Source organism: Rhinopithecus roxellana, chromosome 3 (genome assembly GCF_007565055.1).
Source record: "Rhinopithecus roxellana isolate Shanxi Qingling chromosome 3, ASM756505v1, whole genome shotgun sequence".
Taxonomy (NCBI): domain Eukaryota; kingdom Metazoa; phylum Chordata; class Mammalia; order Primates; family Cercopithecidae; genus Rhinopithecus; species Rhinopithecus roxellana.
The window spans coordinates 98,528,299-98,555,317 of NC_044551.1; the positions used below are offsets into that span (position 1 = coordinate 98,528,299).

Here is a 27,019-nt window from a genome sequence, read left to right on the forward strand (position 1 = left end):
TTCAGACACATGGCTATATAAAGGTGATAAAAATCACTAATTCCGCAGGCTACTAGGAACTATTAAGAGAGCTTCTACTCTAATAGCACCTCCCATTTATTGAGCACACACCAAGTGCTAGGCATGACATTAGGAGCTTTATTATTATCTCTAATCCTCACAACAATCTGACGAAGTGGGTAAAATGCCTTTCTTATCTGCTTTTCCAGATAAGAAAGCAGACACAGCCAAGAAGAGGCAACCAGGATCAGAACCCAGTCTTTCCAGCCTCAATCCACCAGCCTCCAAAGCCCGTTCTCTTCCAGATGAAACAAGTTCCTCTATGGAAGTTGGATGAAAAATTGTCATTTGGCTAGCAATAAGTGAAATAAATGCACACAATTTCTTGTCACACTACTGGCAAAGCTGCTATGTCAGATTTGACATGTAAAGTATTACAATGACAAAGGCTTTCCTCTGATCTTAAAATAGCCCCTGCCTAGCAGTTAACCCGGGCTGTAGCAGGAAGGCACCTAACCTTCAGATTTTCCTGGGTAAAGTTGCCAAGGTCATAAGCTTCACAACATTGGTAACTAATAGGGGTGGGGGGGATAAAAGTCAAGTTCCCATCAACATCACTGACCACTTATAAGGTCTTTGAAAGTTTATCTAAATAAAGAGAAGGATTATCACCCTCTGTCCTCATCTCAGGATAGGCATTTACCATTCCACCACTGCCATGCATGGCAGACCACACTAATGTGTCATAGCACTCTTTCCAGAAAATTCCCAACAAGGCCTCATGATCCTATTAGAGCTCCAGGCACCATTTCCAGTTTATAGGAGTTGGCATGAGAGAATGAAGTCATCAAACCCTCAACACTTGCCTTATGGGACACAACAGCTTCCAATTTTCCCCTCAACTATGCCCAAAAAAAAGGGATTATCAGTTACCTCCTTTATCATCAGTGCCAATGTTTGCTGTGCCTTAGTTTATTGAACAAATCTCTTCTTGTTTCAGCAAGCAAGTCAATTCATTCGAGGTTTATAATTTCTCTATGCATTCATTTTATAATGAAGTCTATCTCAAAGCCTTCCTGAGCACAAACAAATATGCTTCCAAAAGGAAGTTTTCACAATATTTCAGAATGCAGAAACTACGACTACAGTCATGCATCATTTACCAATGGGGATATGTTCTAAGAAATGCATCATTAGGCTATTCTGTCACTGTGTGAACACCACAGAGTATACTTAGACAAACCTGGATGGGATAGCCTACTACACACCGAGGCTATAGGGTACAGCCTACTGCTTCCAGGCTACAAACCTATACAGCACACTGCTGTACTGAATACTGCAGGCAATTATAACACAATGGTAAGTATCTGTGCATCTAAACATAGAAAAGGTACAATAAAAATATAGAATAAAAATTTTTTAAAATGGGGCCGGCGCAATAGTTCACGCCTGTAATCCCAATACTTTGGGAAGTCGAGGCAGATGGATTGCTTGAGTTCAAGAGCTCAAGACCAGCCTGGACAACATGGCAAAACCCAATCTCTACAAAAAATACAAAGATTAGCTGGCATGGTGGTGCATGCCTGTAGCTGCAGCTACTCAGGAGGCCGAGGCAGGAGGATCACTTGAGCCCAGGAGGTCGAGGCTGCAGTGAGCCAAGATCGTGCCAATGCACTCCAGCCTGGGCAACACAGCAAGACCCTGTCTCAAAAAAAAAAAAAGAAAAAAAAATAGTGCACCTATATAATGTACTTACCGTGGATGGAGCTTGTGGGACTAGAACTTTCTCTGGGTGAGTCAGTGAGCAATGAGTGAATGTGAAGGCCTAGGACATTACTGTGCACTACTGTAGACTTTGCAAACGCTGTACACTTACTGAGTTAAATTCTTTAAATTTTTCTTTAATAATTGCCTTAGTTTACTGTAACTTTTTTACTGAATAAACTTTTTAATTTTTTAAGTTTTTGACTCTTGTAATAACGCTTAGCCTAAAACACATTGGATAGCTGTACAAAAACATTTTCTTTCTTTTTCTTTGTTTTAGACGTTTTTTACTATTTTTAATTTTTGATTTTTTTTTTTTTTTTTTTTACTTTTTAAACTTTTTTGTTAAAAACTAAGACACAAACACACACATTAGCCTTGGCCTACCCAGGGACAGGATGATGGAGACATCACCAGGCAACAGGGACTTTTCCACTCCGGTGCAATCTTCCGGAACCACTGTCACATATGCAGCCATGTCTTTATGTGGCGCATGACTGTATTTAGAATTAACGTTCGGTTTACTTCAATCATGGAGGCTACCCCAGTCACTCTGGAGGAAAAGTTACCACCACTAATGTTATAAGCTACTCCAGAAACATATATGTGCCATATAATTTGTGATTCCTGGAGAGAATGTTCAATGCAATAGAAACTAGTAATTTCCAAGAAACATAAACACACTTATAACCCCCTTACCTAATCTAAAATAGAGTTTATAATTTTTACAGGTATCATATTAAGATTCTGCACCGATAGATGGGTTTGTTTTCTTTTCAAAATGAAGCACTTGCTTACAATTCAACCAAACCATCACCATGCGATGTCACTTCCTGAGTCAGAGTATTATTTGTGCGCAGCTCCTTCTGTTTTGTTTATATGGCTAGCAAGGAGGCCATTCCTGATGGTAATGACCATGTGACACTCATTCACCACCACCAGCATCCTGTGTGGGTGTCTGCCCACCTCTGGGAATGCCAGGCTTCACCAATGAAACACTTGCATGTTGAGGACATAGCAACCCTTCATAAATCACTGTTACTAGTGAGAGAACATTCTGGGCTTCAACCCTTTCCCTCAACTGTTCCCATATCAGGCACTCACAACCACAATCCTCCCTTCCAAAGTAAAGAATCTGCAGTCTGGTAATTCCCCCCTGCCCCCAATGACACAACTAAGGGCCACAGAGCAATATCTTTTATACCCTCCATGGTATTTACTCAGCAGGTAACAATTACACCTAGGGCAGGCCAACTCTGCAAAAATGAGGCTGAAGCAGGACAGAGGTTGTGGCCTGGCCTGAAAGACCATGGAAGCCTCCCTCTAAGATGGTCATTTCTTCCATCTCCCTAATGAGAGGATGAGCTTCTCCATATGAAGTGTCCTCTTGACATATGCACAGAGCCCATGGGCTTCTCCCAGGACAGCTGGGATATTCCCTACACCACCGTTGCCCAACTTCTGCCTCAGGATACTTTGTGACCTATATGAATTGCAATGCATTGCTACATCCAGGTTTTGCCTCACGACTCTATCATTTTGGACTCAGTGACAGCAGGTGCCATGGTTTTAAGAAGGCAGTTCACTGGTGTGACGGTACAAGGAGAGCAAAGAGAGAGATGAGAGAATGGGTGAATGAGAGATTGGGAGGCTAAAGAACATGAAGGGAAGAAGAAGAAGGTCATGTGAAAGAAGATCATGCAAGAGTGCCTTCCAGAGGGTTCTACACACTTGCTAGAGGAGAGCTGAAATTTTACCTCCAAACCTCCAAATGGCTCAATCAGAAATGGAAATAGGACCAGTCAGAAGATTCAGAGTGCTCAAAAGACTAAAGCAAACCAACTGCACAAAAGACATATGCATGCCCTGAGCCTGAAATTCGCTGTGTGGGTACTCATCTCTCCATAAGATGCACTGGGCAGACATCCTTGCTTTCCCCCTAAAGAGTAAATACTTTCGGGCCGGGCGCGGTGGCTCAAGCCTGTAATCCCAGCACTTTGGGAGGCCAAGACGGGCGGATCACGAGGTCAGGAGATCGAGACCATCCTGGCTAACACGGTGAAACCCCGTCTCTACTAAAAATACAAAAACTAGCCGGGCGAGGTAGCGGGCGCCTGTAGTCCCAGCTACTCGGGAGGCTGAGGCAGGAGAATGGCGTGAACCCGGGAGGCGGAGCTTGCAGTGAGCTGAGATCTGGCCACTGCACTCCAGTCCGGGCGACAGAGCGAGACTCCGCCTCAAAAAAAAAAAAAAAAAAAAAAAAAAGAGTAAATACTTTCACTCAGCACGGCCTATGGCATAAGATCAATGTTCACATGTGTTAAAACAATCCTAGGAAGGGTCAAAATAAGATGAACCAACCACAAAGAGCCCACAGACCCTGTGGACCAGACTGACCAGGAATGCACTCCGGAGCTGTTTGGGGAGTTGGAGCTTCTCCTAAAAAGGGGCCCCAGGTAACTCTGCACACCCCCTAGAGGTGACTACCACCTAGAGAGAGTGGGTAGACCACACATTAAGGACCTGCCCTATATATTATGTCTGGCAATCGGGATTTTCTCTAGCGGTAAACCAGATGTTTTCACTCAGTGTGACCTATTTTGTATTGCTTAAGGAAATGTGTAACTTATGTATCATTATTATTACTGTTAACAACTACTTCTGAGGACTTAATGAGCCATTCACTAAAGTGAATAGTTAATGTGGCTTACCATATTTAATCTATAGAACAAACCTATAAAGTAGGTATTATTATCCCCATTTTGCAGATGACAAAATGAAATTCAGAGAGGTTAAGTAGCTTACCCCAGGTCACCCAGCTAGTACCTGGTGAGGCTGAGATTTGCAGCCAGGAGTAAAAACAGCATTGCATCATTCTAAAACCCATGTTCATAGTCACCCAGCAGAATGGTTACAACGGTTAAAATCGTTCAGTGTTTACACTTTAAAATACAAGCTTCAATTAACTGGAAAGTTATTCCACGTAGAAGAGCTTATTCATCAAGCGACTACGCATCATTCTGTTAGGGAAAGAGGTCATTGGCCTGCAAATTTTTTTTTTTTTTTTTTTTTGACACATAGTCTCTCTCTGTTGCCCAGGCTGGAGTGCAGTGGTGTCATCTCGGCTCACTGCAACCTCCACCTCCCAGGTTCAAGCAATTTTCCTGCCTCAGCCTCCCAAGCATCTGAGACTACAGGCATGTGCCACCACGCCTGGCTAAATTTTTTGTATTTTTAGTAGAGACAAGGTTTCACCATGTTGGTCAGGCTGGTTTTGAACTCGTGACCTCAAATGATCCACCTGCCTCAGCCTCCCAAAATGCTGGGATTACAGGCGTGAGCCACCGCGCCCAGCCTGGCCTGCATTTTTTTAAGAGCACAGAGAGCACCAGATGGCAAGTACTACCAGAGATATCCTTCCCACTAACAAATGATAAAATTTTATAGTCATAAATATTAAGTAAGCATTTTTTTTCTCTTTCAGTTAGTTGTAAATTAAAGCCCAATTTCTTTGGCATTCTTCCCAAGGGAAAAGTGGGCTCTATGTCCCCTCCCCTCTAATCAGGGCTCTTGGGCTGCCTGACCAATTGAATATGGTGGGAATGACGCTGTCCCAGCTTCTGAGCCCAGGCCTTAAGAAACAGGCAATAATAAAGGTGGGTTAATCCAAAGGATAGGATATTTTTGCAGGCATTTAAAAATGCTTCCAATATGTCTAGATGCCACTGAGAAATGCTGGTGAGAGAAAAAAAGCAGCAGACAAAATTGTACATATGAGATACTTATTATTAACTTTGCCAAGAAAATATATTCAGTAAGAAACAGAAGACAGTATAACAGTATTTTTTTGGGCATTAAGATTACAGTTGATCTCTTTGCCATTATATTTTTTTCCCAATACTATTTTTATCTTCCCAAATGAACAGCTATAACATCCTTTAGTGGGAAAATTGTTTAAAGAGACATTGTTTTTAAAATATACAAATAGTAGTGTATCAGGCTTGCTCTCAGACAAGACTTCATGTCCACATAGTTTCTGCAGGACCCAGAATAGCCCACTGTGGAGAAGCAGCAAGATGCTCTAATGTATTTAGACACAGATTTGCCATAAAGAGACAAGAGGCGGGGAATAAAGGGAAGCCCACACAATTAGGCTTTTGTCCTGTCAGTCACCCTCCCCATGGCCACCCATAGCAGCTGCAGCCCTCCTTGGTTACGGTAAACCAGAGAAACCTTCATCACATTTTACGAACAGCAGAAAAGAATTAGTCACTCTGTGTGTAGAAAACAGAAATCAGCTTTCACAGCGGTGTGATTACAGGAAACTCACTGGGGCACTGCAAGGGTTTAGGAAGCACACCACTTATTAACCGGTGATTCAGATATCTCACGCAAAACAAACTCAACAAACTCTCTTGTATCAAAAAGATTGCATTATTCTACATGTTCTTAATCAATTTTAAATATTAGCCCAGCTGGGACAAATAGAATTTCAAAAGTGGTTCACATTTTCCATCTCTAAGAGACATTTTCCATGACTATCATAGAAGAGTGGAAGAAAAATAAATAATTCCATAGGCCAGGTGCAGTGGCTCATACCTGTAATCCTAGCACTTTGGGAGCCTGAGGTGGGTGGATCACGAGGTCAGGAGTTCAAGACCAGCCTGGCCAAGATGGTGAAACCCCCATCTCTACTAAAAATACAAAAAAATTAGCTGGGCGTGGTGGCGGGCACCTATAATACCAGCTCCTTGGGAGGCTGAGGCAGAGAAGTGCTTGAACCCGGAGGCAGAGGTTGCAGTAAGTCAAGATTGCACCACTGCACTCCAGACTGGGTGACAGAGCGAGACTCCGTCTCAAAAAAATATATATATATATATACAAGGGCACGGTGGCTCAAGCCTGTAATCCCAGCACTTTGGGAGGCCGAGACGGGCGGATCACGAGGTCAGGAGATCGAGACCATCCTGGCTAACATGGTGAAACCCCGTCTCTACTAAAAATACAAAAAAAAACTAGCCGGGCGAGGTGGCAGCGCCTGTAGTCCCAGCTACTCGGGAGGCTGAGGCAGGAGAATGGCATGAACCCGGGAGGCGGAGCTTGCAGTGAGCTGAGATCTGGCCACTGCACTCCAGCCTGGGTGACAGAGCAAGACTCCGTCTCAAAAAAAAAAAAAAAAAATACAAAAAGAAAACTAAATCATTCCTGCTACAAACTTTTGCTGAATGTCTATTACACCTTAGGGATATATAAATGAAGGAGCCACAGCACAGTCAGAATCAAATGCTCACTCTTATGTCGGCCCACAATCAGTGGTGTATTGGGACTGACCTCCGCAGGCTCATGAGGGCCAATATTTTTATTCTCTTTCCAGCTCTACTGTTTTTTAAATTTTTATTTTAAGTTCTGAGGTACATGTACAGGATGTGCAGGTTTGTTATATAGGTAAATGTGTGCCATGGTGGTTTGCTGCACCTATCAACCCATCACCTAGTATTAAGCCCGGTATGCATTAGCTATTTTTCCTAATGCTCTCCCTCCCCTCAACCCATCCCCCAACAGGCCCCAGTGTGTGTTGTTCCCCTCTCTGTATCCACGTGTTCTCACTGTTCAGCTCCCACTTACAAGTGAGAACACACGGTGTTTGATTTTGTGTTCCTGCATTAGTTTGCTGAGGATAATGGCTTCCAGCTCCATCCATGTCCCTGCAAAGGACACAATCTTATTCCTTTTTATGGCTACATCGTATTCCATGGTGCATATGTACCACATTTTCTTTATCCAGTCTATTGTTGATGGGCATTTGGGTTGATTCCATGTCTTTGCTATTGTGAATAGTTCCAGCTCCACTTTGAGTGACCTCACGTGGTGATGTGAAATCAACCGCAGTGGGAGTATTTCCATGACAGGAATCAGCAAATGCTAAAAATCAGGCATTCTCTACCACAGAGAGCAGATTCCATGACATTCACCATCACACCACTGCCTACACGGCCCAGTGAAGGACTCTTATATACCTCTCCCACTTCAGCCACTCTCTCCTTTCTCCTTGGGTGCCAACCCTACTGACCTCTCTGTGCCCACACTGCCCTTCTTTCCAAGTGCTAAACACGTCCAGGGCATTGCAACCACATAACAGCTATAGATGTGTCTAACTGCACAGGCTCCTCAGGGATCAACCACTTACCTTCAAATGACAACGTCCTCACTTCACAGCTGTGTGAACTTTGTTTACTTCACCTCTCTGTACCTGTTTCAAAACCAAAGGCCACATATGACCTTTGTAAACATACAAAAGATGAAATACGCTGGCTCATAAGAATCCCAACTGCACCCTGGTCAGGCTCCTGTGCCAGGCTTTTCTCCTCCTCACCCGATTTTTTAAAGAAATGGTATTATCAATGATAGGCTTTGTCAATGTAAAATTAAGCCTAAAATATCTGGCTAATCTGAATTATTAAAACATCTGGATTGCAGAATATATTTAAGTCAATTTCTTTTACACTTCCAAGAATACAATTCAGTGCAATTATGAATGATGTTTTGGCTTTAAAAGTGCTTTGGTGGTCTTAACACAATAACCTTCATGTATCCAGAACACAAATGTATGGCAACCCTACCGCTCCAGCAGTCACAAAAGGCCTGTGAAGAGCCAAAACTGGTATTACTAAGTTCCAGTTGTGTGGACTCAGTGGCCTTTGCAGACAAACTTTTCAGTCCTTACTGTACGACAAGCCCAGCAGGATGTTTCACAGGGGCCTGGATTAGCAGGTGACAGATTCTGCTGTTAATCCCCTCCCCCAGCCTGCACGCCAGGTACTCTCCCACATGACCATTTTAAGTTTTCATTTCCTTAGCCCCTATTATCTGAAATACTCTTGCTTACTTATTTTTCACCTTGGGGTCTGTCTCCACACCTGGGCTGTGTGCTCCGTGACAGCAGGAGCCTGATGCCACCCTAGCTCCTGGCACTGCAGCTGGCTGACATTGGGAGCACCATAAAGCCCTACCAAGGGAAGCAATGAACGTGTGAACACAATTATCCTGGGAAGCTATCCGGAAAGCGCTTCCACAAGAAGATGCATGAAGAGCTCCATCTTGGTGCCTAGGGTCCCCCTCCCTTCAGGACAGCTGGAACAGGGACCATCCCCCTTTCCATACCCCTCAGCCCAGGCTGCTTGCTGAAGGCGTCAGAGGCCCTCCCAGGCCCCGGCTCCAAGGTGGGGCCAAGGAACCATTGCAGAGCCAGGCCTCTGGCCAGGGTACATGTTTCCTCCTATGTCTTGACCTTGTCTGCTGCCCTAGTCGCTGCCCCCATTATTCTTTCCTTCTTCTCTGGCCCCTGAGGCTCCCTGTTTGGGCTTTTGCCTTCCTCGCCTGCTTCAGAGTGGCACTGAGGTTCACCCTCTCCCCTTGTCTCTTGACCTTGGAAAAGGGCATGGCATCTCCAGAGGCTCCTACTAAGACCACATATTGCTGACAAAAGATAAACCACAAGGAGGGGGGTCTCTCCTGGACCTGCCCCCTCTCAGGCCGTTGGTTCACCAAGTCCATTTGGTGAATATCAAATGGTGCCTCGGGGCCATGAGACCAGGTCACACACAGCAGTTTGCCCTACACCGGATACACTTAAGAAGCTGCTGAGCATTTGGCTGCCACTGATTTTTTAAAAACCAAACTGAGATTTAGCTCACTGATGGTTCCAGAGCAATCTAGGACATCAAGTGCCAAAATGGGACTAAAGTCACATGAAAAAGCCTCAGTGTGAGACTCAACTAGAACCTGCTGCAATCAAGCTCTAAGAATGCACTTTGTCCGTAGATAAACAACTTCCAACAGTTATTTCTCTTTCAGACAAGGCACCAAAAGACTTGTCCAATGGCATTTCATCTCAAAGGTAGCAAAAGTCAAATTCCTTTTCCACTGCAATCTTTTTATTTTTTATTTTTTTCTTTGAGACAGGGTCTTACTCTGTCACCCAGGTTGAAGTACAGTGGTCTGATCATGGCTCACTGCAATCTCCACCTCCTGAGCTCAGGTGATCCACCTCAACCCCCCCTGGTGCACACACCTGGCTAATTTTTTGTATTTTTTTGTACAGACAGAGTCTCCCTATGTTGCCCAGGCTGGTCTCAAACTCTTGGACCCAAGGGATCCTCCTGCCTTGGCCTTCCAAAGTGCTGGGACTACAAGCGTGAGCCACAGCACCTGGCCAGTTGTAATCTTTTATTTCTAGCCTAGCTCTATACGTTCCCCCTGTATGGGTTGCCCCTTCTTTCTGCACAGATAGAGGAAAAAACAAATGTATGAAGACAAAGTGTATTGTATAGAAAACCACCAATGGGTAACAGCTTAAAGTTATCAAAATTAAAACTACAGGTAGCAGGGGAGGTGGCACAGGAATATGCTACCTCAAAGGATTCGTCGTCTCCCATTTTCAATCCAATACATTACTAATCCTTGGTAATAATAATCATTATATGTGTGTATGATATATAGTTATGTGTGTATAGCTGTATAATATCTATATACTCTTATCTGTTTACCGCTGTTAACCAGCATTCTTAGAAAAATTTATGTTTGTTTAGTATATATCACAAACTGTTGGTCCAAAATATTTATCAATAATTACTACTTAATTGTGAAAATACCGCATTTCATTAAAGCAACCCTAATCACATTTCTGCCAAATCTCTCCCTTCTTTCAACCCCTAAAATGAGTAGGCCCCAGAAATATGTACTGCACATATCAAACAGCTTATCAATACATTTCATTCTACAAGTATGTATTCAAAATGCCTATTCTGTGCAAAATTCTATGCAGAGAGCTGGTGGGAGTACCTAGGTGCCAAGAGGAAAATAAAAGTCCTGCTGCCAGAAATGTTAAAATGTCATGAAGGGGATACATACAAGTAAATCAGCCCATCATCTGGAAACTGAATCTGACATTTACACTTTTCTGGAAATGTTTTCTTAACCAGCTAGTCAACCCATATCCCACTCTAAGCATTTCTACAAATGTCACCTTCAAGTACTTGATTTACTGTGTCATTTTATGTCGAAAGTTGTTTCATTGTTCAATAAAATGTCAACATAATGTTAATGTACTAGGAAGGAATTTGTAAGAAAATAGAAACTAGAAAACTAGAGAAAAGTAGCTTTTACAGACGCTATTACAACTGATGATAATTACCACACACACACACATGCCCCATATACCCATGGCTGAAAGGGGATGCTTGTCTTTAATACAATGACAAAAATATATTTTGGTGCCCTTGTTCCTAGAGAGTTACCAGTTTCCACTTTCTTGGGCAAGAAAATTGTCCCACTCCTTTTCTTGTTTAATAATTTTCTATCTATCTACTTCATATCCAAATTTCGACGGCCCCAATTAGAATTCCAACGAAGGCATCTAACTGACTCATACAAAAGTTGTTCACAGCAATGGGGCTAAAATGCAGACTTTTTCACTCTAGGCACAGTTATGCTCATATGAGCAGGAATTAATTGCCTGCTTCCTTTCTCTCCTCTTGATCTCTCCCTTCTTAGAGTTAGATATTAATATACATAGTGATACAATTAATGTACTCCCTGTAAAGGGAGCCCAAGTGATCACATTTTCAAGAATAAGAACTGTGATTTTAAAGTTTTACAATATCAGAAAGGTATGTTGATTCAATGTTTAACCTTTAGAAATGCTTAACAAATCTTTAAAATGCAAAAGGTTTTTAAAAATGTTCAACAGCTTAGATTTCCAACAACTATCATCTAATGTGAAAAATCCAACACGAAAACATTCAAGTAGATTCTACATGATGTGCTGGGAAACACTTTTTAAAAAAATTTCCAGCCATCACTTTCTGATTCAAGAAAAGCACTTATTGGCATAAGTTTTTAAGAGTACATTATTTGTCTCTCTTGAGTTCGTGCCAAAGAAAATTATGTTTTCTGAAATTAAAGGATTGCATTCTTAATATTTTTACATTTTAAACTCCTTTTTAAATTAGTCATAATATTTTTAAAAAGACAACTAGCCAACGAAACAGACTGAAGAATAAGTAAGTCCGTATATATCACAATTACCTTTTGCCTGGTCCAAAGTCTTCACCCTCAGGCATTTCTGCCCTTTAAAAATAACAGTGGCGAAGGCTGCAGCACCTGCTAACCGCAGCTAATGTGGCCCAGCAATAGTTTCTTTTCTACTCTAATGCTGAATATCAGGAGGAAAAAAACCCAGTAGAGATGTTCTTTCCTTTTTGGAAAAAAAGTGCTCCTCCCTTACTCAGAAAGTTGGTGTTTACAAACTTCCAAAGCGCCTGCCTGCCTTGAATGAAGCTAGGAGCTGGGTTATTATCACTGCCCCCTTCTAAAAATAAATAGGTCACCTCTTACTCCCAGTACCGTGACAGGCAGCTGGAAGTGAGCCCTGCCCAGCTACCCCGCATTCTCTCTCCAGTCGTGTGAGAAGGTGTCCCTGCTCAGCCAGTAACCTTCATTGGATGACTTCACCTAGGCCCGCCTGCCCTTTCTCTTCCCCTAGCTTTTTTTTTTTTTTTTTTCCTGACATGACTAGGCACCCACCTAAGGGTGGAGTGGCCACAGGAGGTTGAAACTTCACCCTGGGCTATAAAATCTCCTCCTTCGAGTCACAGGAGGGAGTTGGAGAGCAGACAGCAAAACGGGCTGTACCTGTGAGAGTTGGGGGGTTTGTCTGGAGAACGCCTAGCCACTCAGCAAAAAGATCCCTTACTCAAAAAAGTTTAAAACAAAAGCCATTATGCAATAGGGTTTTAAGAGATATTGTTTTATAAGAAAATCTTTCTTCGGGTCATCTGGATTTCTCAACTTACCGGAAGCATGCACACAAATGTTGAGTTCATGTGTTCATCTGGGCAAAATGCTTTCTCCCCAGGACTTCCCTGTCCTCAGGGGCAGCCTGACACTGGCACAGGAAGGATTGTGGGTCTAGATGTTTTCATAGCTTGGCCTGTCACTGAAGAGGAGCTATCCCTCATTTGCTTTTTTAAAAGCATACAACAAAAATCCCTTCAAATCTTGCTCTCAAAAAGGCCAGAAGAAATATTACTGAGATTTCTTTAGGAATATATCCTGAAAGCTTTGGACAAAAAGTTGAAGCCATTTTTTTTTTTTCTTGACTAGCAATATTAGGGATAGCAGAAAGCAAGATCTAATTATTAAGAAACAACATTCTTTTCAAAATGTGTTGCCAGGTGCGTGGCTCACGCCTGTAATCCCAGCACTGTGGGAAGCTGAGGTAGGAGGATCGTTTGAGCCCAGGAGTTCAAGACCAGCCTGGGCAACACAGTGAGACCCCATCTCTACAAAAAATAAAATTAGCCGGGCCTAATGGGATGCTCCTGTGGTCTCAGATACTCAGGAGGCTGGAGTGAGAGAATTGCTTGAGCCCCAGAGGTGGAGGCTGCAGTGAGCCAAGATCGTGCCACTGCACTCTGTCCTGGGTGACAGAGCAAGACCCTGTTTCTTTAAAAAACTAACAATAAAATAAATTTTAAAAATAAAAAAATAAAAATCTGTGTATTCTGTTGTTATGTTATAGCTAATCCTAGCATGTTATCTATATTTAATGTATATTTTACCATTTGCATTTGTCAAAGCGGCCTTCTACTACATTAAAGAAACGTCAAAACAAATAATACCTGCTTTCTTTTGGATAGTGTTAGTTATTTTGTGATGTATGCATCTCACAATTAACAATTCCTTAAAGCATTTCATATTACATGCAAGACCGAACACTTCAGACACTTCAAAGTCTAAGATGAACTAGGTGTGGTTACTCAGACACACAACTGAAATACCAGGAACCTGAAAGAAAACAGTCATGGGCTGAGCTCTGAAGATCGGGGTGTGCAACAGCCTCTCAGAGGCACAGCGATGTGCTCTACTATCAGAAATTCCAGGTTTTAAAATAACTGAAAAGTTGAAATGCTGAAAATATTATCAAAGATAATATTGTGGCACTTGTATAAAACCTTACCGGCTGGGCGCAGTGGCTCACACCTGTAATTCTTAGCACTTTGGGAGGCCGAGGCAGGGCAGATCACCTGAGGTTAGGAGTTCAAGACCAGCCTGGCCAATATAGTGAAACCCTGTCTCTACTAAAAACACAAAAATTAGCCGGGCGTGGTGGTGCGTGCCTGTAATCCCAGCTACTCAGGAGGCTGAGGAAGGAGAATCACCTGAGCCTGGGAGGCGGAGGTTGCTGTGAGCCTAGATCGCGCCACTGCACTCCAGTCTAGGCAACAGAGTGAGACTCTGTCTCGAAAAAACAACAACAACAACAACAAAAACCCTAATCAATACAAAAGGCTAATTCTCTTCTCTTTCAGCTCTGATTATTCTTTCGCACGAATTTTACCTTTTCTTTCTCCTAAGCTTCTAGCTTACTATTTCTTGTTATAACTGTTGTTGATCTTAGTTGCTGGTTACCACAGAACTGAATATATCCCTGAGACCTGCCTCTCAATTGTAAAGGATGATGAACTGATTCAGTGCTATCACAGATGGATTTGCTATTACCAACAGGAAATAGTTACCATTACAGACAGTCCCTAACTTAGGATGGTTCAACTTAACAATTGTTTGACTTTACAGTGGTGCAAAAGCAATACACTTTCAGCAGAAACTGGGAATCAAATTTTAAATTTTGATATTTTTCTGGGCTAGCGACGTGTGGTAGGGTACTCTCTTGTGAAGCTGGGCAGCAGCCGTGAGCCTCAGCTCCCAGTCAGCCCCGCAGTCATGCGGGTAAATAGCCGGTACTCCGCAGTGAACTGTGTTGCCAGTTGATTCTACCCAACCAGAGGCTGATGTAAGTGTTCTGAGTATAAGGTAGGCTAGATTACGCTTTGATGTTCAGTAGGCTAGGTGGACTCAATGTATTTTCAACCTACAATATTTTCAACTTAGCATGGGTTTCTCAGGCTGTAACCCCATGGTAGGTCAAGGAGGACCAGTACTTTGTTTTAGCGTCCCTTCATGCGTGTTAAAATTGCTTGTTCTAACCATGGAGTCCCCTTCAGGTATATTTGTGGTAATTCCTAAAATTCACAGGAACAAGGAGGGTGTATTAGTCCAGCCTCGTATTACTATAAAGAAATACCTGAGACTGGGTAATTTATAAAGAAAAGAGGTTTAATTGGCTCATGGATCTGCAGGCTGTACAGGAAGCATGGCTGGCATCTGCTCAGCTTCTGGGGAAGCCTCAGGAAATTTACAATCATGGTGGAAGGGGAAGGGAGAGCAGGCACATCACATGGCCAGAGCTGGAACAAGAAAGAGTATGAAGGGGGAATGGTGCTAAACCATTCATGAGAACTCCACCTGCATGATCCCCCATCACCTCCCAGCAGGCCCCACTTCCAACATTGGGGATCACAATTCTATATGAGATTTAGCGGGGACACAGATCCAAACCCTATCAGAGGGAAAACAAGGACAGTACAGACAACAGATCCCGAGTGTAGCTACACAATCGACAAGTGTCCCCCCCACTGAAGGCCTAAAATGGCTTCTTCACCCAGATGGCACCTTTCACCCTGCTGGGGACTAAGGTGCTTAGGGTTTCCTCACTGACCTGAAACCTACTAGACATCCAGAACTTAAGGACTCACAGAATTCAGATGTGGGAGAGACCCTGAGTGCCACTGAAGTGATCACCAAGGTTTTTAGATGCTGAAACTGTGGCACAGCAAAGTCAGGTGACATGCGGGTGATAGAGCCAGGAGTCGCCTCTAGGTCACTATGCCTTGGCTGGGTGTCCTTCCACTCCAGCAGAGCCCACACATGCTGCAGAAGCCCAAGGGACCAGATACCTCCACATTTTAAATTTTCCTGTATACACTCTCTTTCCAAACGTATGTCCATTTAATATCAGCAATATACTTTAAATGAGCATTTTTATTCTCCTTTGCAATTTCATCATATAGTATGCCCTAGAAAATCATGGCCACTTCAAAGCCAAACATTCACCTTTCTTGACACCTTTTTCCCCATCACATAACCATCAGTCTGAGTTTTGCTTTGTTTCTATCTCCTCTGCAGCCACTTTGATTAAAGCTCTGGAACTTTCTATCTGAGACACTAGGAGAGACCCTCCCTCTCTTGGATGTTGTAGGAAAATATTAGCAATGAATGGCCAAACGCAGATGCCAGTGTGAAGACAGGTTGTCTCTTCATATCCCTTCCCAACTTTAGTAGGTAATAGAAACCTCAGTTTCTAGCTGTAACCACGGCCTTCACAGAATAAAAACTACCTTTCTCAGCCTTGTTGGAGCCAAATGAGGCCTTTTGTGATTGTTCTGATTGAGGAGATGTTACCCGAAACACCAGGCCGCTCCAGGTGTCAGAAATGGGATTCAAAGTAGACCTCTAGTGAGTCCCAGAAACACCGAGAGACCAAGCGAAGGTAACTGCCAGGGCCCATTGTGCCCAATGATCTCTCGCAGCAACTGGGGTCACGGCTGAGTTCTCTCTTGGATTCTGAGCTCTGTGAATTTGTGTTTTGGGCTCTCTGAGTACTTTTGAGCACTTTGTTTGATGCAGATTTGGTTCAGAAGTCATGACAGAAACAGGGCTGGGTCTGTAGGGAGGCCTCAGGTGTCTGACTGGGTCAAATTAGAAACTGGACTGGGTTCAGTAGGTAGGTAAGATTACTAGAAGACAAGGAATCATGGGCTCATCTGGATCTGAGGAGTCTAGAACTCAACCATCTAGAAATCCAGCCAATTTCATGTAAAAGAACTTTGGATCCAGAACCTGTGCTTTTCTAAAGAAATGTATGACCCTTAGCAAAGGGAACGTAGAGTTACAGCAGCCACAGTGGGGAAACTCCTTACAAAAGGCAAACAGACACATGTCTTTAGAGTCACAACAGCTACAGGGACCAAGGGGACCTCCTTGCACACGTTTTAAACCAAACCAAGGAGTCCCAAACTAAAGAATTCCATGACCCAATATCTGCCTTTATTGTAAATGGCCAGGCCATTGGAAAAGACATTGTCCATTTTTACACCAGCCATCTGATGGACCAGCTCTTTTTGATTTGGACTGTTTCTTCACTACAGGAAGCCCCAAAGGCTCACTCTTAAGACAATAATGAACCAGTCTCTCAGACAGAAGAAAGAATATCTCCACGGTAGGCACTTCAAGGGTCATTTTCAGAAAAACATTTGTAAGAATGAGTCCTGTTTTCTCCGTTCGATGCTCCTTCTCCCATGGGAGCCTCTCAGTCGACTGAAACCCCTGTTCTCAGACCCCTGACTCTGTGCTCTGCCACCTCTGTCCACTTCTTCCTTGTCATGATCTTTGATGAGACAAATTATTTTACGCTGACTGGCGACTCTGTTCTGACTGCACTTTCTTTTTTTAAATAATTCATATTGTGTTTAATATCTATGACAGACTAAACATATAATTTAACTTTAAAACATTATTTTAAATATGATTAAAATCAATCTTTTTAAGATATGGCTGAATTAACTTTGGTCAAAACACAAAAATTATTTATATACTGCTATTAAGGAATTTGTCACTCTCATTCTGAGTTAAAACTTAATTTAAAAGCTGGGTTTGGGGAGAGTAGATTGTGGGTGCTTTTGCTTGATTTATGGGGAGGAGATGAGTAACCTAGAGCTCATGCTCTCCAAGAGCCATCTCCCCTCGCACATTCTTATTTTTAACCTAGAAGGAATCAAGTGTTGAATCTTCTGCAAATATGCGAAAGCCCAAAGGTTCTGTTTTCTACTTGTGGGATCTGTAACCAGAAACTTGGCCCAAATAAGGCCTGCTGGTTCTCAGCACCACCTCATGCCACCTGCGTGAAGTTGGTACAGATACTTTCATTTTAGAATCTGTGTTTTTGCCTTGTTTCACTTTTATCTTCAGTATATTCAGTGTTATTTTTTCATTCATTAGATATTTAATGTTTCTCTTATTTTGAAATGTTTTAGCTTAGTTTTTTTTATTTCAATCACTTTTAGGGAACAAGTGGTATTTGGTTACATGGATAAGTTCTTAGTGGTGATTTCTGAGATTCTGGGATACCCATCACCCAAGCAGTTTATACTGTACCCAGTGTGTAGTCTTTTATCCCTCATCCTCCTCCCACCACTCTCCCTGAGTCCCCAAAGTCCACTGTATCATTCCTATGCTTCTCTGTTCTCATAGCTTAGTTCCCACTTATAAGTGAGAACATAGGATGTTTGGTTTTCCATTCCTGAGTTACTTCACGTTGAATAATGGTCTCCAACTTCACCCAGGTTGCTGCGAATGCCATTATTTCATTCCTTTTTATGGCTGAGTAGTATTCCATGACATACATACATATATATTTCTTTATCCACTCATTGACTGATGGGTATTTGGGTTGGTTCTGTATTTTTGCAATTGTGAACTGTGCTGCTATAAACATGCATATGCAAGTGTCTTTTTCATATAATGGCTTCTTTTCCTCTAGGTAGACACCCAGTGGTCGGATTGCTGGATCAAATGGTCGATCTACTTTTAGTTCTTTAAGGAATCTCCACACTGTTTTCCATAGTGGTTGTACTAGTTTACATTCCTATCAGCAGTGTAGAAGTGTTCCTGGAACCTGAAGGCCCCACAGGTATCTCCAAGAAATAAGTGCAAAGAATCCATCACCTTTATGAAACTTGCTCCTCCTTTATCCTTGTCTATTTCTTCTCTTAAAGAAATGTAATAAATACCTCATGTCTTTCTCATAATCTCCTTATTCCAATGTGTTTTCTTCATATAACTTGGCAATATCTCAATTTGTCTATTTTTGGTCAGAGAATTTTTTTTAGTTTTAATCCTCATACGTTTCACATTATAGAACTGTATACATAAAAACACTAACACAACTGGGGGAGATAATGGTTTGCAAATCAAGAGAAATGATTTCTAGCAATATCTCACTTGTCATGAGGTCACAACCACGACAACTGCAGTTAAGGATCAGGAGGTAAGAAGAAGGTAGTTGAGCCACTAAAATAATGTCACCACATCAATGCAGCAAAGTACATCCATTTTATTGCTAGAACAGCTTCTCAAAAACTCATTCAAATCCTCTTCACTATTACTCAACATATAGTCCACATGATTTCCCAGCCCCAGAGCAAATTAGAAAGCTCCTAGAGGCAGGCACAGTAATGCGAGAGAGAAATAACAGATAACAGTAAGGGAAAAGAAAAACTCTAACAACCATGGCAGACGCAAACAGCGAACACATCTGAGGCCATTCGATGTAGAAGCTTTAACAAATCTAAGTCGGACCTGAAAGAATGAAAAACATATATGATGACCCTGAAAAGATTTAACTATCTTCAGTAGTGTTTGCAAAAGCAGAGAAACATATACTAAATTAAACAGTTCCACGTAAATGGTTGCAATAAAGAAAAAAAAAAGTGCAATTTAAAAGAATAACCTTCAGTTGTCTATACCATGCACCCCAAATGTCTGGTAAATGGGATATTCGTACATTTATACTACCTACAAAATACACAAAGTAGTTCATATAAAAAGAATACAGCATCTTTTTCATCCATATATGATTGAAACTATAAAAGACCCCTTCCAGGTAGAGATAGCTTAAGTCAGCTTCTCTCTGCATAAGAACTTTATATTGTGTCCTGAGTGATCAGCTGTATTGATCAGTCGGCCCAAGTGACTGAATAATCTTCTTAAATGACAGAAGACACAGAGATCAGAAACACCTCCTCTAAATCAGTCTTTCTAAAAATGTTGTCTGTAGAACAGCACAGCCAAATCTCCTGGAGAACTTTCTTCAAAATGCAGACCCTGAGTCCCGGCTGAAATTCCAAGAATCAGAATCGCTGGGGGAAGGGCCTGAGGACCCGTGTCTTAGCACACTTCCCCCAAACATTTCTGATACAAGTGAAGTCTGAGAATCATGGGCTAAATTATCACCTTAAAGCCAGGAGGACACTGGCCAGGTCTGTGAATTCACCTTCTCCCACTCTTGCCTCTAGTGTGCCCAATCAGGCGGTATTCCTAGTTTTGACATTTCTTAAACTACACAGTAGAGAATAAAGTTAAACATGGACTTCTAAATGTTTTTTCACAAGACATATAACAACAACAACAAAAATCTAACAAGCCCGAATTAATTCCAAAAAGATCATAAGAGGCCAGGTGCAGTGTCTCAAGCCTGTAATCTCAGAACCTTGGGAGGCAGAGTTGGGAGAATCGCCTGAAGTTCAAGACCAACCTGATCAACACTATGAAATCCCCATCTCAAAAAAAAAGTAAACGAAAAAAAAAATCATAAGATTTCTTAACCATATATGTGAAGTTTGAAGCAACAGATGCCTGCAGGGGGGAAAATAGTGAATGAGGAAAAGTAATCGCTGGGGAGCACTGAGGAATGAGGAGGAAGATACATCTAATAGGCATCTTGGAATGAGGAGGAAGATATATCCAACAGGAGTCTTGGAATGAGGAGGAAGATATATCTAATAGGAATCTTGGAGAAGAGGCAGAATGCAGTTTACATCCAGAAAACAGAAATGCAAATCCATTCCAAATCGGCCAGGATGTGTAGGTCTGACCTGAACACTCTTGAAGCAGAGGCTAGAAACTTGTTTTATTGTTCACATGTTTGTTATCTGAATCCCCCACCTCACTGGAATTTAAGGCAGGGATGTTCTTGTTTAATACTGTATCTCAGCAATAGTACAAAGCATGATGGAGCTGACTCCTAGGATACAGCATATTAATATTATTTTTAGGTTATCTTATTAGTTGATATTAATTACATAATCAAGTGAAGAAATGGTCAACTGAGGAAGAAACATGGAAGCTATACTCAATTCTTCCCTCTCCCTCACCAGAGAATCACCAAGTCCCATCAACCCTAACGCAATGAGCTACACTTCAATCCACCTCAGACTCCATGCTGCAGTTACTGTCTTAGTTCAATTCATCATCTGTTGCCTAGGTTAGGGGCAGCCACATGTTTTTGATCAAGCACCCCTAGCAGCACACAGCCCCCAAATATATTGAGCAATTACAAATTATAAGCATACACGTTTATAATGTACATATATTACTTGTAAACATATTATGGACTTCACAAATCATACACACAAAATTTAAAATTTAGAGATAAAATAAATATAAGCATTCTTTGTAACAGCCAATAAGTGAAAACAACCTAGAGGTCTATCAGTAAGAGGTTAAATTGTATGATTCAATGAAATCCTATGCTGCCATTAAAAAGGATGACATTGTTAGGAAAGTCTTTACCTAATATAGTTAGCAGAGAGAGAGAGAGAGAGAAAGAATAGAAATCAAAATATATAATATTTCATTCATGTGAAATATACATTTATGTATATTTATATATTGATCTATATACTATGTATATTTCTATATAATCAATATATTTACATGTAATTGATTTGTACATAATGATTATATATGTGTATATTGATATGTTAATATATGTATAAATATACGTATTTATATAATATATAATATATATAATCGATATGTAAATATAGTGATTACAAATGTAATATATGTAAATATATTGAGTATATTTTATATATTATATATGTAGATATGTTGACTATATATTTATATATTATACATGTAAATATCTTGATTATGTATTCATATATTGATTTATATATTTATATATACATTTATATATTAAAGAAAATATCTGGAAAGAGATGTACAAAGAAGGAAAGGCAAACTAGAAGGACAAGGCAAGGAGGAGGGGAGGGGATGGGTGAAGGGAAGGGAGGAGAGGAGAAAAAGGGAGAAAGAAAAAGCATTCAAGGACCTACACCATGGTTTTCTTCTGTGGCTTATGGAAATAATGAGTATTTTCCTTTTACCTGTTTTTTTTTTCCAGCAACAATACTCTTATGATATGAAAAAATAGTTTTTAAAATATAAAAAAGGAAAAAGATCACTTTTAAATGAAAAGGGGGTTGTAAGGGGACTTTCCAGGGTTCCCTGTCCCCACAGGAAAGAAATGCCCACTCACTTGGGACACAGGCCTTCAGGAGCCGCTTTCCAGTCAGCCTCTACAGCTTCAGGATTTTTGCTCAAGTCAAAGCACTGAGTCCTGCCTTTGAGAAGCTGGCTGACTGGCAAAAGACATGTGTTGGCTGAAAGAATACAAGAAAGAAAATTGAGGCAAACCCTCCACCCAGTGACTCAAGAGTCTAAGAATTACCCATCTTCACTCTTCCATAGCCCACTAAAGACTTCTAATGTCACCAACACAGAATTTGTTGCCTGTGAAAAGTCAGAGTAAGTATTATGCACTTTGCCAAAGTGAAATAAGAGTATGGAACTAGCATCAAACACAGGATATTTCTGGAACAAAGTGGAAGAGGACATTTTTCTCCTTAGATCCAACTGACAAAAAAGAAAACACCCAAACAAAAATCAAAGGATCAAATGAGCATCTACGCACATGGTGTAAATGATGCTATCAATAATGACAATCTGATGAATAATGACCATGTGCACCCTGCTGCTGAGGGAGAGATGGTACCCCTCTCTCTTGCTGCCTGGTGGGTGGAGTCACACTGAGACTTGTCCTAGATCAGTCGCTGTCAAAAGCAATACAAACATTTTTCTCCAAAATACTATGTTATAGCAACTCTTAATAAGTAAAAGATACAACAACCAAACCAACAAGAGTGCCCCAGGTTTAAATGGGGGCAGGTCACTGACACGTGGTCTCAATCCCTGCAAAGAGAACCCCTGACTCAGGTCCTTGGAAACCCAGAGTTGCTCAGGATACAGCTGCAAGCAGTGCCCTGCCTCATCTGGACAGGCAGCAGGAGAAAGCAGAACCTTTTCCTCAGTCTCTTCTCACAATAATTAGATCAGACTTAACCCAGTTACCCTTTTATCTTTTTAAGTCTTTTTAAGCTTAGCACATGGAGTGTTTTCCTCAAAGCTCCTTTCAGCCCAAAATAGCCAGGACACTCAAACCAACACCCTGAGCCTCTGAAGCTTCCCTGCCCCTGAGCTCTCCTGTGGACGGCCTCCATGCTTGTTCTGGAAGCATCACTGTAGTCACCGTTTTTCTCAGTCTACCGCGGACACTGCCCAGCTGTACCTCTTGTCCTGGTATAACTATTAACAGGTCCCTCTCTGTGTCTCTGGATAGGCCACAAATTGTAGGGTCGTGCAACATATCACTATTTTCTTATCCTGAAGAGTCAGAACTTCCATTTTGTTCATCTGTTTGTTATGGTCTCAGTTGGGACCAACAACCGGAACCACATCTTTGTCATGGACCATCACTTTGGCCAGTGAGAGCTTCTCACCCCTTTCCTGTCCAGTCCATGTCACCCCTACTGCCTGACCCTGTTATGGGTTGGACTGTGCCTCCCAAAAGAGTATGCTGAGGCCGAGCTATCTGGAAAGCATGGCTTGGACAGAGCAGACGGTAGCTATCCAAGGGCTGCTAGAGGACAGGCCAGCCCGGTGGGAGAGAAGGCCAGGAGAGCAGGACATGGACTTGCAAAGGTCATGATGGGGAGGGGGTGAGGAAAGACAGAAACACGGGCGAAGAGTCGGAGCCTGCAAGGGTGGTGTCCTGCCCCAGTCCTACTTTGTCATGCTGATCTCTATGGTGGTAGGCTTAATGTCTTTTCTAATCAATAGTTTTTTTGGTCTGTTGTTGCTGTTGTTTGAGATGGAGGCTTGCTCTTGTCACCCAGGCTGGAGTGCAATGGTATGATCTCGGCTCACTGCAACCTCCGCCTCCCAGGTTCAAGTGATTCTCCTTCCTCAGCCTCCCGAGTAGCTGGGATTACAGGCACTTGCCACCACGCTTGGCTACGGGGTTTCTCCATGTTGGCCAGGCTGGTCTCGATCTCCTGACCTTGTGATCCTCCCGCCTCAGACTCCGAAAGTGCTGGGATTACAGGCGTGAGCCACCGTGCCTGGCCAATAGTTTTTTTAAGAAAAATTTATTGACTGCTGCTATTAGGATGGTGCAAATGTAATTGTGGTTTCTGCCATTAAAAGTAATTTAAATTAACTTAAAATAATTTTTAAGTTGTGATATTTAGTGGTTAATGACCATTTGAAAACATGATGCAAAGTGTAAAGTCTGTGAGAACCCATTTGCCCCCCATTTTCAGCTTCACTCCAGGAAGGGTGGGGTGACGGCAGGTGGAGAAGAGAAGCAGGAGGTGGCAGGGAATTCAGAGGACAGGAGTAGCTCGGGAAACATGGAGAGGGACGGGCGGCAGCTTGGTGACAGCTTAGGAAGGCCAGAGAAATAACTGCAGGAAACAGGGCAGGGCTCAGACCTCACGCCTCACCCAGGGCCACTGACTTGTTCTGCATTGAGTCCTGTGTTTACTGAGGCTCCTTTCATTGCACTGAACATGGTCTTTATAAATTCGAGTTTGTGACTCCCTCTCAGAAGTCCTGCGGGTCATCTGGAACTGGTTTTATTCCCACTTATTTCTTCATTCCTCTTCTCTTTAAAACATCATTGCTATGCCTCTGATACGAAGCCACTTTCTTTCTCTCTCTCTCTCTCCTCCTTCCCATTCTTCTCCCCTCCCATCCTACCTCCCAAATCCCTCAGAGCTTCTCTAAAACCCTCTGCCCCAGTTTAAACTCTTGTAAAAACCAAATTCCCTAGGGGGTTAGTACTGCCTCTGGTTCAAGCTGCCCTCCACAGAACTCCCCTGTTCCTGAAGGATCTTCCTGCATGCTTTCTTATTTAAAGCTCTCTTCTAAGGCGATACAGCACGTGCATTTCAGGGGTGAAGTTCCTTGACAAAGAATCTTTGGTTCTGAGAAATTTAGAACAAATCGTCATAGCAGCAGAAGAGCTCTGGCTCAAGTCTCACTGCTCTTAGCAAACATAAGCAAGTGGAAATTTTCAAAGTCCACACACCACAGAGACAGAGGTCTTTGTGGATAGTTGAGACAGGAGTGAATCAACAAGGGTGGCCCTCGGCTCAAAACAAACCTTATCTCCTGAGTTTAAAAGCACAGTGCAACACAGGAGCAAATACATATAACCTGTTTAACTATGGGTTCTGTTACATGTCGATCTTCCTCATTGCACTCTGCTGATGTCAGGTTTAAATGATTTCAGTCTTTAAATAGCAACTGATAAGATGCTTCTGGTTATCCATTTACCCAGTACTTTTTGGAGAAGCCAAATTGAAAGGAGACTTTGCAGCTTGACAGCTCTGGAAGTAAATCATTATTTCCATATTCGCTGTGGGGTGTGGGACAGGGGACCAGAGCACCTCCACTGGGCACTCCTTGCCATGTACCATCTGACGGCCTTGTGGTCTTGGCTGCATGAGCTTCGCCTGCTGACCCAGCCTTGAAAGGGGATGAGAGATTGCCTTAGACACTGAAAGGACTTCTCCTCCAAGCAATGGGGCTTGGGAAATGTGTTTCTGGGCCACCAAACTGTGGCGTCTAGGCATTTTCCAAGAGGAACCAGCTCCTGGAGAAGCATTTGCTACAAGAAAAGCTGAGCACCACGCTGATCTTGATACGTGGCAAAAAAAAAAAAAGGCCTTGATTTATGAGATCTCAGAACTGCTTCTTAGGAAGGGCAGATTCCTCCAGTAATCTAATGGGCTTTCATTTCCTCATTGCCTCAGTCGCTGTCTGGAGATAACCCATGTGTCTGAGAGGCACAGTTTATCATATGTCCTCTCAGAAACATGGGGTTATCTCCTACAGGCCACCTCAGGGTTCCGCACGATATAGCAACCTGAAGGTGTCCAGTAAGTGGCTTCACTTCTGGGGTGAGAGCAAAACACCTTCAATGACTAGAAAAACTCATGAGCTTTAAAAATATAGTAAAACAAACCCAAAACTTGAATCTTAAAGACTCTGAGAAGAGAAACTGGATCCAGTAAGACTCTGATGGTGTCAATCCCCAATCGCCTGTCTCCATGATAATTCCTCATGAGGGGGTTCCTCCAGCATGCAGCCCCCTCTCCTATGGGCATACATAAACTTTGTTTTATTTTAATAATTTTTTTGAAATAATATTGGTGCCGGGTGCAGTGGCTCACGTCTGTAATCCCAACACTTTGAGAGGCTAAGGTGGGAGGATCGTTTGAGCCCAGAAGCTCAAGACCAGCCTGGGCAACATAGTGGGACCCTGTCTCTACAAAAATTTTAAAAAGTTAGCTGAGCATGGTGGCACAAGCCTGCAGTCCAGCTGTTCAGGAGGCTGATGGGGGAGGATCACCAGCACTCAGGAAGCTGAGGTTACAGTGAGCTGTGATTGCACCACTACACTCCAGCCTGGGCAATGTTGTCTCCAAATAGAAAAAGAAGAAGAAAGAAAAGAAAGAAAGAGACAGAGAGAGGGAAGGAGGGAGAGAAAGAAAGAAACAACACTGGATTTACAGAAGAGTTACAAAGAGAGCTCCTGATCTCTCTCACCCAGTTTTCCCCATGTTAATATTTTACGTTACCACAGCGCATTTGTAGAAACGACAAACCATCGGTACGATACTATGAACCAAATTCCAGACTTTGTTTGCACTTTGCTGGGTTTTGGGGTTTTTTTTTTCTTCATCCCTTGCAGGATGCCCAGATACCATCCAGGGCACCACGCGACATTCAGTCTTGGTATCAACTTGGTCTCTTGTGGTCTATGAGAATGGTCTGGACTTTCTTCAGTTATCATGACCTGGACAGATCTGAGGAGTGTTTTGTAAAGATGCGTCAGTTTGAAGTTGTCTGATGTTTTTCTCGTCATGAGGCTGAGATTTTGGGTTTGGGGGAGAGCACCCCTCTCATCACATCATACTGGGGGGCTCATGATGTCCAAATGGCATATCACTGGTGGTGTTAACTTGATCACTTGGATAAAGTAGTTTGCCAAGTTTGCAACTGTAAAGTTACTATTTTTCCCTTTCCATCCTCTATTCTTTGAAAGCAAGTCACTAAATCCAATCCATGCTCAAAGAGGGAGGGAGTGTAGCGCAAGGGACAGGACTTCTAACTCCTGAGCTGGGGAGTATCAGCGTACAGTATTTGGTGGCTTACAAGGAAGACCTGCCTCTCCCCTCCCCCCGGTCTATTAATACTTGTTTGTCCAATCATTTGTTTCCATCAGTGAGGACTCATGTGTTTACCGTATACTTTGGGTAGTAATCCAGTGCTCTGTGATTTTGATGCTCATGTTGTTCCAGCCACAAACTTGTTCTTGCCTCCCCTT

General features: G+C 42.4%; 1 protein-coding gene across 2 annotated transcripts in view; it reads right to left on the bottom strand.

Annotated features, from left to right (window-relative positions):
- RETREG1 (reticulophagy regulator 1) overlaps positions 1-27,019 on the bottom strand; it is a 145,469-nt gene that overhangs the window by 26,400 nt on the left and 92,050 nt on the right. The window contains exon 1 of one of the 2 annotated variants that reach the window (XM_010356335.2): positions 11,851-12,263. The exons of the other annotated variant lie outside the window; for it this stretch is intronic. Coding sequence (XP_010354637.2) covers positions 11,851-11,885 — 35 coding nt within the window. The 5' untranslated portion in view covers positions 11,886-12,263. Of the gene's footprint in view, positions 1-11,850; positions 12,264-27,019 lie in introns of those variants that run through there. 2 annotated transcript variants of the gene reach the window in all.